General features: G+C 40.0%; 1 protein-coding gene across 5 annotated transcripts in view; it reads left to right on the plus strand.

The window, feature by feature from the left end:
• dennd1a (DENN/MADD domain containing 1A) overlaps positions 1-16736 on the plus strand; it is a 517876-nt gene that overhangs the window by 431922 nt on the left and 69218 nt on the right. For all 5 annotated transcript variants that reach the window (XM_085965678.1, XM_085965676.1, XM_085965677.1 and 2 more), the window contains 3 exons: positions 4468-4508; positions 9504-9575; positions 13069-13125. In XM_085965678.1, coding sequence (XP_085821804.1) covers positions 4468-4508; positions 9504-9575; positions 13069-13125 — 170 coding nt within the window. The remainder of the gene's footprint in view (positions 1-4467; positions 4509-9503; positions 9576-13068; positions 13126-16736) is intronic.

Below are 16736 nucleotides of genomic sequence, written 5' to 3' on the forward strand. Positions count from 1 at the left end.
CTCCATAAAAATGACATTTAATGTTTACATCCTTTGAATTTGTAAAAGAAGGGACTTCTAATTTAATTATTTGATTAACATCTCTATGATGCAGAACTGGAACTTATAATGAAAACTTCTTTTAATTTAAATTAAAATTTGTTATCCAATTCTAGGTTACCACAGCCATTATTGACTAAGGATGATGAAATTAGTATTTATGATACCAGCATCGAAGAATTGCAGCCATGTTCTATCACACTATATATTCCACTTTTGGGGCACTACACTTATGATTCTGAAGTTTTTTGTAAAGCATTTTAATTGCAAATTGGTCCTGCAAAAGCAAAAGCAAATTTTAAAGGATTTTTAAGGTTATATGAAATATATATATTTATATATAAAATATATATATCTATATCTCTATATATATATATATATATATATATTTATATATATGACTAGTCAGTAATCAAAGTGTGACTACTGTGGCAAATGTCTCTCTCAATTTTGCCTCTTCTCTTTAAAGGACTGGTGTGAAAAAAACATTTACAGACAGTTTTCAAGCTCTTAAAGGGTGACGTGTTTATGGACACTTAGTCATTTCATGCTTCTGAAAGCAAAAATCCAATTTACACTTAGACTAAGGTTAACTTCTATTTAATGCAGATCTATTTAAAAGCCAAAAAAGCCTTTACACCTGAATTTTGAAACACTATGTATTAACTTTGGGCAGGATGAATTTGTTCATATGCATTATTTAACAATGTATGTCGGCTTGACGTCAGATGAAATTTTGGCACAAGGGGTTTCTCTCCGCTCCCTCTGACCCTTCAAATAGCGGTGGATCTTGCTGCGATGTTAAATGAAGTACATTTAGAAGCACGCAACTAATTATTTAAATCTTAAACTTTAAAAGACCATACATCAAAAGTGTCGCTACCTTACCAAGAATAAAAAAACAGACCACTCTAGTCTTGGCTGTTGTACATTTTAATCCTTTCATTATTGTTTTAATCTGTCCTTTTTATCCTCCCTTTAATCCTTCCAGCTGGGATGTTATTGTGCTCCGTGCATACAGAACTAAACTTTCTACATTGGGTGACACTCTTATTGTAATTAAATTACTTCTTCTAAGGCTGAAGGTGAATCGTACTCTAGTAGTAGAAAAGTAACGTAGACCTAGTGAAATCGCTAACTTTTAGAAAGTCTATATTGAGTGGAAAATCTAAATATCACACCAAGGTTGTTGATGAACCGATGAGAAAAGAGACAGGAAAAGCAATTACTGCTGTGATAGAGAGAAGGAAAATGCTGCGAAGCAAAGCTGTACAGAGACAAAGAGGAAACATTTACAAATAGCCCGAGTGCAGGTTCAGAACAGGGTCAACAAAATTAAAATAACAGGAGAAAAAGTGACTAGAACAGAACAAAATTTTTAAAAGGACAGAAATGAAAGCAGAACGTTCAAATGAATAGAACAAAGAATGAAACAGCACATGGCATGTGCAAGAACGAAACCCATGATCAAAATGGAAGAGATAAGACACCTTTAATGATTTTCTTCACATCATTTTAAAATTATAAATTTTCTATGATTTCGTATTATGTGAAAATATTAAGATTTAATTTCAATATTCGAGTTTTAGAATTAGCTCATTTTGGAATTATCTTGTCAGAGTTGTGTCGGAAAGTGATATTAGTACGTATTTGACTGTCCCAATATGTTGATTGGTGTATGCACTTAGTATTTTTATGCACAGCACAGCAGCAGTTATTTCTTGTCACAGACTGGAATATTGGTTTCAGCATGAATATGATTAAATCATAATCCTTTTGTAAAAAAAGGATGAAAGACAAAAAAAATTGTGAAAGCAAAAGGACAGTCTGAAAATAGGGTGTATGTGTGAACAGTACAGTAATAAGATAGACAGGAACTGTCTGACAATAGAGTGTACGAGTGAAAAGGGCATTAATACAATGAAAGAGGAAAGAGGTATGTGAACAGAATCGAGAGCAGGATATTTTGGGTCTGAATTTGCGGTCGGAGGCTTCCCGCGGGCGGATGCCTCTGACCGCAAAAAATCTACGAACCTACCTGATGGTCTTGGATCCACGGAGACTCGCGCTCCTGGGCCCCTCTGCGTAGACATGCGTGGAGACCCACGTATCCCAGGGGCGCGTGCGGTTCGCAAACGCCCCTGGGATCACGTGGGCTGGCCCAACGAATGAAAGAAGGGAATCCCCATTCATGCTTAAGGAATACCCCAAAAAATACATGTACACACCAAATAAATAAATAAAGAATTGCATATTTAAAATGAATTAAAATGCCATTTAATTAAATATTTAAAACAAAAAATTTACTTTTTGAAAAATAAATTTAAGTGTTTTAAAGGGGCTAAGAATAACCTTACCTTATTTTACAGGTTTTGTAATGTTTAAATGATTGGAAAAAAATTATTTTTATGTTCATTTAAACTCTTACGCTGGTAAAAGAAGGCCTTATGTCTGCTTTTACCAGGCGTAAGAATTTCACGGGCATTTGCTGGGAATAGCCCAACTCTCCACCCGAGGATGTCCATTTCCCGGGGATGGCTACGATCTGCCAAGAAGATTCCGCAAAAACCCGCAACTTGCGCTGCCCTTAGTACGTACCCATAAGGGCTGCAAAATATGGGCCAATATTTTTCATTCTGTCTTTTCCTGTTTCTCTTTTTCTCTTTTTTTGTCATGCTTTTTCTTGTTTCTTCTGAAGACTTATCTGATTGTGCCCTTAATGTAAGAATTGAGAATGGGAACACTTGGCAGGAAGTGGACAGATTGTATCCAACTGGTTGTGTGACTGAGTAAATATAGAGGCATTGCATTTATTTTACTGTGGACTGATTAATAGTCACATAGTTGCAGAAAGGTTAGCTTGATTCACATTTGTGTGACATTTGCAAAAGCTCATGAAAAGAGTTATTTACACAAAGGAAGGCAAGAGCCACGACAAAGGAAATACGAGGAAAGCAAAAATCAAGAGGAAAATGATCAATGAAGACAACCAGAAAAAAAGGTGGAAGAAAGAAAAGATTCTGATAGAGTGAAAGAATGATGAGCAAAGTGAAAGAAAATAAGAGATGAGGTTGCTGACAAACATCATCCTCCTTTCATGGATCCACAGAATATTTCCTGCTTGTAGCATATTTCTAGCTATCTGTCTTCTGGTTATCTCTCAAACTCTTTGCTGTTACTATTATTCAAGACTGATTCTTACACTCCTGGTAAGCTCCACCCTGTTTCTTTTTCTGTGACATTCAGCTTTGTCATTTAAGCTCTTCCTACATGTCTAACCCTAAACACTTAACCATCTCTGGAAATTGAGATCTGTTCACTGCTGTAAGATTCTTCAACCAAAATCAAACCATTGCCTACATAATACTCTCATTGTTAGCATTCCAATTGACCCCAATGTTTAACACATACAGAATCCAAATCTTGCTTCTGTATTTATTTTCTTAGTTGAGACACTTGGAAAGAAAATTGTGCAAGTAGATCAATTTATATTCATCCAAGTGTCCTGTTTAGTCTTTTGATTCTGTTCTTTTTTTTTGCTTTAATACAGTTTAGTGCCATAGTAATGCTGCCAGCTACCAACACAAGGATCTTACGCAGCCAGAGGCAGCACCAAAGTAAACTTCCCAAATTTTCTCAGGCAAAGACCACCAACCTTAGAGAAGCGTTGAAGTTTACATTGATGTATAGCCACTGGCTGCGTGTCAGGGACCAGCATTACTTCTACCAGTATTAAATCAGTATAACAGCAGCAGCACATTCTTCTTCCTTTCTCCTTGTCTAAGACTAATTTACTTCTTCTCACTCCAATCCCAGGTAAACAAGGCAGCTGACATCTTGTAACAGTAGAAATCTCAAAGAAAAGAATGCTTACAACATTTTGCAACTCCCAAGCTGTTTGCATATACGAAGAAGACTTGCCTGTAGAAATTTGCCTTGCACAGTAGCGCAAATTACATTGACTTCAATGAAACTAAATATCGGGTGGGGCGTAAAGCAGACGGCCAATGCGATACCACCTGTTGCACGCTACTGTCCAAGACGAATTTCTACCCCCTTGGTGTCCAGTTTAAACTTAAAGCCCAATTACGATTTGAAATGAGCAAACTCGATGGAACTGGATTTGGCATCAAGGCAATTACATTATTTTTGTCCTTCGATGTTTTCGTAGCCTATCAAAAAAAAAAGCTACATGCCGCACTCCTCCAAACAAAAATAAAATACTATATGAAATTCCTATATCATATGGCATGATTATGTTGTATCCAAAGGACAGTTCAAATCCCACAAAATTAGCGATTTTTTAAATGATTTTTGAATGGACTCTTCTATATAAAAAAAATGTGAACAGCTTGTAACACTTTGACTTGAATGTTGTTGTTAACATAGCTTGACTTTCCAAGTAAAACACCTTTCTGCTTTATGTAGGAAGCGACAAATCCTATCATCAGTGGCTGCTCACAGTGAAGGTGAGTGGAATCTGTTGTCCTTACTGGAATGAAATTGGGAATAAAAGCTTTATTAAATGGAAAAATTGTCAGTCCAAGAATAAACTGAACATAAATTGGTTTCCACAGCATTAAAATCTTTTATTATTTCTTTTTCTCCTTGTACAGTATATGCAGGTAATAAAATTGAGGTAATCCTCAAAAGTCTGCATGGTGAAATATATTACTTCATTTTGGACAGGTTGGAGAGTGCAGCCTAGGATCCAATACAGTACCGTCTAGATACTGGTCCTGTGCCACAATTTGACAATACAGCATATTATTTTTCTAGATTTTCCCAGGCCTGCATCATAGGCCTCTGCCGTCTGCTTTCTTGAGCTGGTTGCTTGAAAGCGCATGAGAAGGTGGTTCAGAGAAGTAAACTGAATGATCTTCCTTCCTTCTCTGTGAAAGGGTGCCTGGTCTCTGCTCAGTGGCTCACCTTTGTTAGTGCAGCTGGAAGTTGAACCTCACCATATGGGGAATTGCAGTACTAATCTTCCATTCTATAGCACAGAACCGCGATGCCAACATGCTAATCACTGTCTATTATTTGGAAATCATCCTGTTCATCACCTAAAAACATTTTTGTATTTATTCCCAATTAATTTTTTTAATTAAGTTTACAAAATAACGGCACACTTTAGCTGACTTTTACCACGGGTAGCAAGGTAAGCCTGGGGTGGGGGCGGTGGTTGGCGGGGAGCGTTTCCGAGGGTCTTGTGGCTGGGCGCGATACAGGCTTTTCTTGTGTGGCCCGCAGGAGCTGGTTTAAGTTCCACTGCAGTCACATGTACGTCATGGGATGCTAAGTTGCATTTATGAATTAAGCTCCCACTGGAGCCTACCTCATCAACCACCAAAACCAGCAGCACTACAATCGCACATCAGTGGGAAATGGAGCCGCTCCATTTTAACTGCTGCCCCACTCCATTCTCGTCGATCGGGGAGAGTTGAAATTGCCCCTTGTATATGCAGTGCTGCTGGCTTAAATATTTAAATATATACAGTTGAGTTCAGTATTTGTGTCATACACCATACATCTGTCTGCAAATGATTTAAAAATAGAAAGCTTTGTTTCTACTTCGCTTATATAACAAGTAAAGACGGATTATGCATAAGCAATTCAATTTCATAAAATATTTCATGAGTGGATTTTTCTTTTTCAGTTAAATATAAATAATATTCTTTACATGTCTAATTAAACCTAATTACCTTCGTAACAGTAGAATGAGAACGAGTCCTGAAAGCATAAACTCAAGGCATTCCTCTCTGACCTATAAAAATGCTCAGAAATTAAATACATGATATTCCACACTTACCAGAGTCTGTGGAAAGAACATGAATAAATATGTGCATTTTTGTGTAGGAAAACAAAGATTAATGCATGAATACTTGATGAATCCACCATTTTGTGAGTTTCTTTTAACAACGTCGACAGAAAGCAGAATTAATGAACTGAAACAAATCTCTGAGTATTGTTTCTGCACTGTGAGCAATAAGGTGACACAAACTGCCACCTCACACAGTTACACTCAGACTGGGGAGTCTGCCAGTGTAATATTAGGAATTTAATTTGAGTTAAATTTTTGTAACAAATGTAGCATTCCCATGTTTAGAGTCACTGTCCGTACAGAATCAATCTTTAAATTTTCCTCCAAATTGTTAAAGTGAAGGGATATTCTTTAAGTAAATAAATGACGTAACCTTGTTAGAGTAAAACAGTTTAATTTCACTATCCAAAGCAGACACTTACAGATGTTCATCATTTTGATTATAATCTTGAATCTCTCATTCATCCAAGAGACCCAGACTGCTACTGAAAAAAATGTTTTGTTTTAATGCTGGTAAAATAAAATGTAAAATGCAGTTGCTGTTTTTTTATGTATCTGCCTTGGTATAATGTACAAGAAGTTTTAACCCACTAAATATATTTTCTTGATACCATGTGCCTTCTGTTTCTTCCCATTTTTAAATTCACTGACGTGCTTCTGCTCTGTGTGGCATCTCAGGATGTATGGATTATAATTGTGTTGTCTAATATACTTTTAAAGCTCACTGTTGTCCCAATCTCTTCTCGGATAACATATTACTGCTCCCATTTCAAGATTCTTACAACCCTTTAGTAGTTGGTACATTTTTTTGAAATTATGGATTGTTTCACATTAGAAGCTGAACTTATACTTTATGAAACGATTAACAAAGTCACTTAAAACACTGTATAAATGAATAACGTTTGGTTTTCTGGCTGGGAAATGGCAAAAAAGAATTTTGACATTGTTAACCAGTCACTGAATTAGGCATTTTTTGGTTTATTTGTTGTATTTGGTCTTGTAAGCCAAGTTTGATTCTCGCCAGTCGAGGGGCTAAAGCTGGTTGGCGAGCTGACTAACTAACATCACTCTGTAGTTGACATTCTGAAACATTCATGGGTCACTTTTTTGCTAGTTTGACTCTTGTGTGCAGCTGCTGATTAATATCTGTAGATGTAAAATAAATGATTTCAGATTTCTAAAATATTCTTTTCTGCTGTTAAAATAATTTAAAACTTAATATGGGGAGAAGGCAGGGACAGGGTACTGAACTTGGATGATCAGCCATGATCTCATTGAATGGCGGAGCAGGCTCGAGGGGCCGAATGGCCTACTCCTGCTCCTATCTTCTATGTTTCTATGTAAACATTCAAGCCCTAAATATTTTATTTAACCGAATCTATATTATATTTATATTGCCCTACTATATACTTATAAAGGCCACTGTCATCACTGGTCATTTCTTAATTTCATGATTTCAAGATAGCTGGTACATTTTTGAAATTATGCATTATTTCACAGCAGGAAAAGCACCTATACTATATGTTAAATATAATAAAGTAACTTAAAATACTGTACAAAAAATGAATAAGGCGCATGTAGCTGTAATTTGAAGTTGAACATATTGAGGTATTTAAGAAGGGATTGTGTCGGTATTATTTTTGGTGGTTTTGAATTTTAGGTGCTGTATTTCTGTTCACTACTATTTTAGAGTGTCACGTGTTCCAATATAACTCTTTGTCTGAAAAATATACAGATGTTTGTATGTTTAAAGGCTAAAAAGTGTTGCATAACATTTTAAATATCTCATTTGGAAGAACTATTGGTTATGTAATAGTTTTGTGCTAGTCCATTTTGATAAAGTTCAGTACCATGCCATTTCCCCCGCCGCCCCCCCCCCACCCTCCCCAAGTCTCCTTCCTTTATTTCTGGAGTCTCCTGCTTGTCTCTTAATCATTTCTTCAACCACCTCTGCGACTGTCCTATTTTCCATTCATCGACTCAGGCTGCCCCTTGTCAGTTCAAAACATGCTCATTTTCCTGAGCCACCTTCACATCCATCCTGATCTCCCGGTTACCTCAACAGACAATTGATAACTTTCTAGAAATAGAATCCTTTTCCTTGCTGCACTCTCCCTTACCTCTTCACGCGTACACCATCTCATGACTTGGATCTTGGCCCTACAGACTTAATAGCGCAAAAAATGAAAGAAATCAAAAAGAGAGGGACATTAAGAAAAGGAACCACAAATTTACTTTAGAGAAGGTGAAGAAATAATTTGGAAAATAGAAATACGTATCATCAAAACAAGATTACCAATATACAGGACTATTAGATAAAAAGATGGAATAGGGAACATTACCTATAAAGAATTTAAAAAAAAACATTTAAAAATTATATTTAAAAAATTACAATTTAAAATATAAAAAACAAATATAATTAAGAAAACAGTAACATACACTGAACTTTCTCTAGGACAGTTAATCTTCAATAACTTGGCCTTTCTCAGAATCTCTGCTGTTGTACTGAGACACACCACCACCACCCTAGCCTTTTGAAATTCTGGAGGAACAAATTTCGACTTATGAGAATCCAAACAATGTACTTTTTTGCATGTTAGAATCATAGAATCTCACAGCACAAAAGCAGCCCATTGTACCTGTGCTGGCTCTTTAAAAGAACTGTCCAATTAGTCCCACTCCGCTGCTCTTTCTCCATAGCCCTGCAAATTTTTCATTTTCAAGTATATATCCAATTCCCTTTTAATAGCTGCTACTGAAGCAGCTTCCACCACCCTTTCAGGCAGTGCATTCCAGATCATCATAACTCGTGCGTAAAATAAATTCTCCCCTGGATCTTTCACCAGTTATCTTAAATCTGTGTCCTCTGGTTACCAACCCACCCACCAGTAGGAACAGTTTCTCCTTATTTACTCTTATCAATACCCCTCAGAATTTTAAACACCTCTATTAAATCTCCCCTTAACTTTCTCTGCTCTAAGGAGAACAATCCCAGCTTCTGTAGTCTCTCCACATAACTGAAGGCTCTCATCCCTGGTATTATTCTGGCGCATCTTCTCTGCACCTTCTCCAAGGCCTTGATATTCTTTGTTGATTTTTGTTTCTTCTGTTCTTTCTTATTTTTGCTGTGAAAGTATTCAGGGTTGTGTATCCTTCACAGAACTACTGTACTTTTGCTTGCGATGGCAAGTTCAGCCCATTATCCATATTATTTTAAATCCTGTATTCCCTCCCCCCCCCCCCCCCCATATCATTGTCAGTAGCCCTTTATTTTCTAGTGTTGTTCATCTGCTTTTTATTGCGTATTACTAAAATTAGTAATGTCCTGTAACAAATGATTTGTTATCGCTCAGATCCATTCAGAAATTAGCATTTTCCCTGTCTTTGCTGCAATTTTGCATAAAGAATTCCAATCAGGCAGCAAATCAAGCTACATGAAGTCTAGAAATGCACTGGATTTGTCGAGGGATGTGCCACTGCCCCAAATCACTTGTCCTAGTTAATACTGGGAAGACATTGTTTAGAAAAATTAAGACCTTGATCCTCTGGCTGAAGCATTGTGAGAATGTGTGCGCTATGGTTTGTGATATTATAAATGTGTTCTTCTTGCATGTAAATGAATTAATCACCAATCTATTAATAGAAAGGAAGTGGAGCCATTATAAATACAATGAAGACAAAGGCAAACCCTGCAATGAAGACTGTGTACAAATTTGTAAGTAGGCAATTTTAATATGGTCGAGAAAGATAGAGCTTTATGCTTCTGTTAATTTAATGAAATTAGTTTGTTGATTATATATGAGTAAGAACAAAAGGCTGATATTTACTAAAATGAGTGTATCTTCAATGACTGTACAGTCAAGTGTTAGTAAGTGAAGAGCTGGTCTTATTATAAGGAGACTTCAAACACTCATCAGCAAGATATTCAAAAGTTTCAGTTGCTTGAGGTTGGAGTTACAAGTCACCTCACCAAGACTGTACTTTTCTGGTTGCTGATTAGGAGAATAGGCTTCATTAGGCTCAGAAGTTGCTTTGTCCAGCTCCCATGCCATGGAGGGGTCTTCCTTTCTCCTCCTCTAAAGCTGTATGAATTAGGATCTTCATCTTCCACATACCTGGTATAGGAGGAGGAATGGGAAATAGCAATATAGGAGGGTAAGGAATAATTTGATTGAGATATGGGGAGTATTTCCACTGGAGCAGAGAATGCTCAGAGGAGAGTACATAGAGATTTTTATTGTTATGAAGGGTTTTGATTGAGTGAATAGGAAAAGACGATTTCCTCTGGTTGAGGAGTCAATGATGAGGGATCATGGATTTAAAACTCTCTCTGATGGAGTGAGGGGAAAGGCTAAGAAAATATTTTTTACACCGAAATTTGTTGGAGCGGTGAGTAGTTGAGAGAGAGAGAGAGAGAGACCACTGCATCTTTAAGCGAAAAGTGGATAAACGTTTGAAGCAGAGCAATGGATTGTTCGAGCAAATAGCCACTGCAACCACAAAGGACTGAATGAACTCCTTCTATAATTCTGTGTTAAGTTGGCATCAGTATCAAAAGGTGCATCTCCTGAGTGGCCATCTGGGGATTGTGTAAACGGTCTCGAGGGACCATTATTGACCCTGTTTACAAACTCCTCTGCTGAATCTAGTTAAGTCGCAAGCAATCCAGATTATGTAGAGAACATAAAAAGGTAGGCAGTGTCATAAGTAATAAGCCCCTGGAAAGCATGGTGCAAGCTTGCATTGCACCCATCAGATCCATATGGCTACCTGTGTTTATCATTCGACAGTTGAGAAACATTATAATGGCACTATGGGCTCTACTGAGGCAATTGCATTGTGAATTAGTTTAGCATTTGCATGTATATATTTCAACCTTCAACATTTGTATCCAGTTACAGTTTAACTTATGTTTCCAGCCCATGGGCTGAACCTTTTTGTTGTAGTGCGTTCTATGGCTAAGAATATTCTTTTGCAGAATACTTCCTCCGTACTTTTATTTCTCCATCTGAATCAGTCCATTTTTGCAAGATATTGTAGGCAGATTTAGCAGATCCTTTATAATATAAAAACAGAAAATGCTGGAGATACTCAGCAGGTCAGGCAGCATTTGTGGAGGGAGAAACAGAGTTAACGGTTCAGGTCGATGACCTTTCATGATGACTCGAGCATCGTCTGCATACTGTAATTCGATGACAGAGGATGGGACGACCTTGGATCTGGACTGGAGGCGACGGAGGTTGAACAGTTTCCCGTTTGTTCTGTAAATTAGCTCCACTCCAGTGGGGAGTTTACTGAGGGTGAGATGGAGCATTGCAGCAAGGAAGATTGAGAAGAGCGTTGGTGCGATGACACAGCCTTGCTTGACCCCAGTTCGTACGTGAATTGGGTCTGTGGTGGAACCGTTGGTCAGGATCATGGCTTGCATGTCATCGTGAAGCAGGCGGAGGATAGTGACAAACTTTTGAGGGCAGCTGAATTTGAGGAGGACACTACATAATCCCTCACGGTTGACGGTGTCTAAGGCCTAGATCAAAGAAGGCCATGTACAGTGGTTGGTGCTGTTCCCTGCATTTCTCTTGTAATTGACGTGCGGTGAAGATCATGTCCATTGTGCCCCTTAGTGGGCGGAATCCACATTGCGACTCTGGAAGGAGCTCTTCGGCCACTGGGAGAAGGCGATTGAGGAGGATTCTTGCGATGACTTTCCCTGTGGCAGATAGCCGGGAAACTCCTCTGTAATTACCGCAATCGGACTTGTCACCTTTCTTGAAGATGGCCACAATTACGGCGTCTCTGAGATCCCCTGGCATGCTCTCCTTCTTCCAGATAAGAGAAATGAGTTCATGAATTCGCACCAGTAGTGCTTCTCCGCCATGCTTTAGTGCCTCGGCGGGGATTCCATCTGCTCCTGAGGCCTTGTTGTTCTTCAGTTGTCGGGTGGCCTTTTCAACCTCATGCCGGGCTGGGGTTGTGCTGAGATGGTGGCGGGTAGCATGCTGTGGGATGGAGTTGAGGACACTCGTGTCGAAGACAGTCGTGGTTAAGGAGATCTTCGAAGTGCTCCTTCCAGCGGGCACTGACTGCTTCCCTGTCCTTGATGAGTACCTCTCCATTCTTGGCCCGCAGTGGGGAAGAGCCTTGGGTGCTTGGGCCGTAGATGGTCTTGACTGCGCTAAAGAATTCACGCACGTCGTGGTTGTTGGCTAGCTGCTGGATCTCCTGCGCTTTCTCCACCCACCATCCGTTCTTTAGGTCGCGAGTTTTTTGTTGGACCTCGGCCTTCAGGCTTCTGTAGAGCTGCTTTCTTGCTCTCGAGTTCTGTTGCTGTTTCCAGATCAGAAATGCCTTGCGTTTGCGGCTTATTAGCTCCTGGATCTCCTGGTCATTTTCGTCGAACCAGTCTTGGTGTTTCCTGGTTGAGTGACCGAGCGTCTCTTCACAGGTGCTGATTATGGAGGCCTTGAGTGCAGACCAGATGCTGTGGGCACTCTGTGTCTCTGCATCACTGGGAGCCGTCAGGTTGTTTGTGAGGCGCAGGCTGAATAGGGCTTTCTTAGCAGGGTCTTTGAGTGCTCCAGCGTTAATTTTCCTGCGGCATTGTTTCTGTTGCCGCCGCTGTTTTGGGGCTACATTGATGGAGATGACAGAGCGGATTAGGCGGTGGTCTGTCCAGCAGTCGTCAGCTCCTGTCATGGCGCGGGTGATGCGGACGTCCTTGCGGTCCCTCACTCGGACGATGACGTAGTCCATCAGATGCCAGTGCTTGGAACGTGGGTGCTGCCATGAAGCCTTGTACTTGTCTCTCTGACAGAACAAGGTGTTGGTTATGACGAGGCCATGTTCTAAGCATTTCGACAGGAGGAGGGTACCGTTGGAGTTGGCTTTCCCTACCCCCTCTCTGCCGATCACACCTCCCCAAAGGTCTGTGTCCTTTCCAAATACTGGAATGTTTTAGGGCTTTTCATTTTGATTTTGTTCGAGTTTCAGAATACTGACTTCATAGTAATCACTGTATAAGTTTGAAATGTCAATCAGTATTTAAAAGTTCAGTTGTTTCTCTGAACTTTTTGTTCTTCATATTTTCTCTTCTTGGATTGTTCCAAAGTACCAGGATAGAAATGGCTTAATAGCAAGCCTTGTTGCTATTGGAGACAGATGAAGTACTATGAAGAGGTTTTAACTTGAATTCTCTTCTGCAATTCTAGGCAAAAGATCATGCGAAAATGGGAATAAAAGAGGTGAAAAATCGTTTGAAGCAAAAGGTAGTTGATTTTTTTTCTTACAAAGTGTTCCGCATTAAATACCAAACCATTAAATGTATTATCTGATCAATATGGAACTGTTTGAAACACTGTTATGACCACACTTGAAAATGCATTAACAGAGATGGTATTGAGTGGGCTTTTAGAAAACTATGGATAGATGCCCACGGTCTCTTAACCCAAAAAGGTTGTATTGTTTCCAAGCTTTACTCTGCTATCTGCACAGATGGTTAAAGCATGAGTTAGATGGTAGGCAAAGCTACAGCTAAAACAACAGGCCTTAACCTAAACCTCAACAGTAATGCGGAGGTTGGGGATGGCATTAAAAGGGAAATTAGAGAAGTGTGCAATAAGGGCACAGCAGTCATCATGGGTGACTTTAATCTACATATAAATTGGGCTAACCAAATTAGTAACAATATTGTGGAGGAGGAATTCCTGGAGTGTTTACGGGATGGTTTCCTGGACCAATATGTCGAGGAACCAACCAGAGATCAGGCCATTTTAGACTGGGTATTATGTAACGAGAAAGGATTAATTAACCATCTTGTTGTATGAGGCCCCTTGGGTCGGAGTGATCATAATATGATAGAGTTCTTCATTAAGATGGAGAATGAAGTTGTTGACTCAGAGACTAGGGTCCTGAATTTAAATAAAGGAAACTACGATGGTCTGAGGCGCGTGTTGGGTAGGATTGATTGGGGAATGTCACTCAAAGGGTTGACGGTGGATAGGCAATGGCAAACATTCAAAGACCGCATGGATGAACTAGAGAATTTGTTCATCCCAGTTTGGCATAAAAATAAAACAAAAAAGGTGACTCAACCGTGGCTAACAAGGGAAATTAGGGATAGCATAAGATCCAAGGAGAGGACATATAAATTGGCCAGAAAAAGCAGTAAACCTGAGGATTGGGAGCAGTTTAGGATTCAACAAAGGAGGACAAAGGGATTAATTAAGAAAGGGAAAATAGAATATGAGAGTAAGCTTGCAGGGAACATAAAAACTGACTGTAAAAGCTTTTATAGATATGTGAAGAGAAAAAGATTGGTGAAGTCAAGCGTAGGTCCCTTGCAGTCAGAATCGGGAATTTATAATGGGGAACAAAGAAATGGCAACCAATTAAATATATATTTTGGTTCTGTCTTCACAAAGGAGGACACAAATAACCTCCCAGAGATGTCGGGGAACATAGGGTCTGGTGAAAGGGAGGAACTGAAAGAAATCAGTATTTGTAGGGAAATGGTGTTAGGGAAATTGATGGGATTGAAGGCCGATAAATCCCCAGGGCCTGATAATCTACATCCTAGGTACTTAGGGAAGTGGCCCTAGAAATAGTAGATGCATTGCTGATCATCTTCCAACATTCGATGGAATCTGGAACAGTACCCAAGGATTGGAGGGTAGCTAATGTTACCACACTATTCAAAAAAAGGTGGTAGAGAGAAAACGGGGAATTACGGACCGGTAAGCCTGACATCGGTAGTGGGGAAAATGCTAGAGTCCATTATAAAAGATGTAATAGCAGAGCACTTGGAAAACAGTGACCGGATCGGACAAAGTCAACATGGATTTACAAAAGGTAAATCGTGCTTGACTAATCTACTGGAATTTTTTGAGGATGTAACTGGTAAAAGAGGTAAGGGAGAACCAGTGGATGTGGTGTATTTGGACTTTCAGAAGGCTTTCGATAAGGTCCCGCATAAGAGATTAGCGTGTAAAGTTAAGGCACATGGGATTGGGGCAAGGTACTGACTTGGATAGAGAACTGGTTGGCAGACAGAAAGCAAAGAGTTGGAATAAACGGGTCTTTTTCCGAGTGGCAGGCAGTGACTAGTGGGGTACCGCAGGGATCGGTCCTTGGACCCCAGCTATTCACAATATATATTAATGATCTAGACAAGGGAACTAGACGTAATATCTCCAAATTTGCAGATGAGACAAAGCTGGGTGGGCGTGTGTGCTGTGAGGAGGATGCCAAGAAACTCCAGGATGATTTGGACAGGTTGGGTGATTGGGCAGAAGCATGGCAGATGCAATATAACGTGGATAAATGTGAGGTTATCCACTTTGGTAGCAAAAACAGGAAGGCAGATTATTATCTGAATGGCAATAGATTGGGAGAAGGGGAAGTGCAATGAGACCTGGGTGTCCTTGTGCACCAGTCGCTGAAGGTAAGCATGCAGGTGCAGCAGGCGGTTAAGAAGGCAAATGGTATGTTGGCCTTCGTAGCGAGAGGGTTTGAGTACAGGAACAAGGATGTCTTGCTGCAGTTGTACAGGGCCTTGGTGAGACCACACCTTGAGTATTGTGTGCAGTTTTGATCGCCTTATCTGAGGAAGGATGTTCTTGCCATGGAAGGAGTTCAGCGAAGATTCACCAGGCTGATACCTGGGATGGCAGGAATGACGTATGAGGAGAGATTGGATCGATTGGGCTTGTACTCACTGGGGTTTAGAAGAATGAGAGGGGATCTCATTGAAACTTATAAAATTCTAACAGGACTGGACAGACTAGATGCAGGAAGGATGTTCCCGATGGTCGGGGAGTCCAGAACCGGGGTCACAGTCTAAGGATAAGGGGTAGGCCATTTAGGACAGAAATGAGGAGGAATTTCTTCACCCAGAGAGTTGTGAACCTTTGGAATTCTCTACCACAGAAGGCAGTAGAGGCCAATTCATTAAATATATTCAAGAAGGAGTTGGATATATTTCTCAAGGCTAAAGGGATCAAGGGGTATGGGGAGAAAGCAGGGACTGGGTACTGAATTTGGATGATCAGCCATGATCACATTGAATGGCGGAGGAGGCTCGAGGGGCCGAATGGCCTAATGTTGCTCCTGTCTTCTATGTTTCTATATGTTTCAACCTCACAAGAGCATCCCTGCTGCACTATTGCCTATATTTCTGTTTGTTACGACACTGAACTTTGTGGCCTTCTTGAATGAGAATGCCAATTAGTGATCAATTATGGTTCATTTGCATCCTGTAGACTGCTGCTCACTTGATAAGAGCTTCAGACTACCCAAACTCATTTTACTTTGGGCTCTTCATCCTGTCAGTCCGGATGGATTTATCTCATGCCCCAGATACGAAGGTGTAGTGTTCTAACCCAGCCGCAAATGTGCTAAAATGCCCAAGGTGCTTCACAAAAGCGTAATCAGACAAACATTGACACCAAAGCAAAGATAGGAGATATTAGTAGGGATAACCAAAAGCTTGGTCAAAGAGGTGGGTTTTAAGGAGTGTCTTAACTGAGTAGAGGAAAGTAGAGACGGAGGGTTTACTGAGAATTCCAGAGTGCCAGGTCTAGACAGCTGAAGGCACAGCCAACAGTAGTGGAGCAAAGGGAGGGAGGGATGCACAAGAGGCCAGAGTTAGAGGAACAGAGTGTTTTGGGGGGTGTATGGTTGAAGAACGTTACAGATAGGGAGGGGCAAGGCCAGGAAGGGATTTAAACTCAAGCATGCAAATTTTCAATTAAAGGTGTTGGTGGACTGGGAGCTAATGACTCGGGAATCGGAAGTACAACTTCAAAATTTGCGGACAATACCAAATTGGAAGGTGTAGTTAATACAGAAGAGGACTGTGACAAAATACAGGAAGACATTA

Source organism: Somniosus microcephalus, chromosome 23 (assembly GCF_052327205.1).
Source record: "Somniosus microcephalus isolate GS21.2 chromosome 23, FLI_Smic_1.0, whole genome shotgun sequence".
In the NCBI taxonomy this organism is placed as follows: domain Eukaryota; kingdom Metazoa; phylum Chordata; class Chondrichthyes; order Squaliformes; family Somniosidae; genus Somniosus; species Somniosus microcephalus.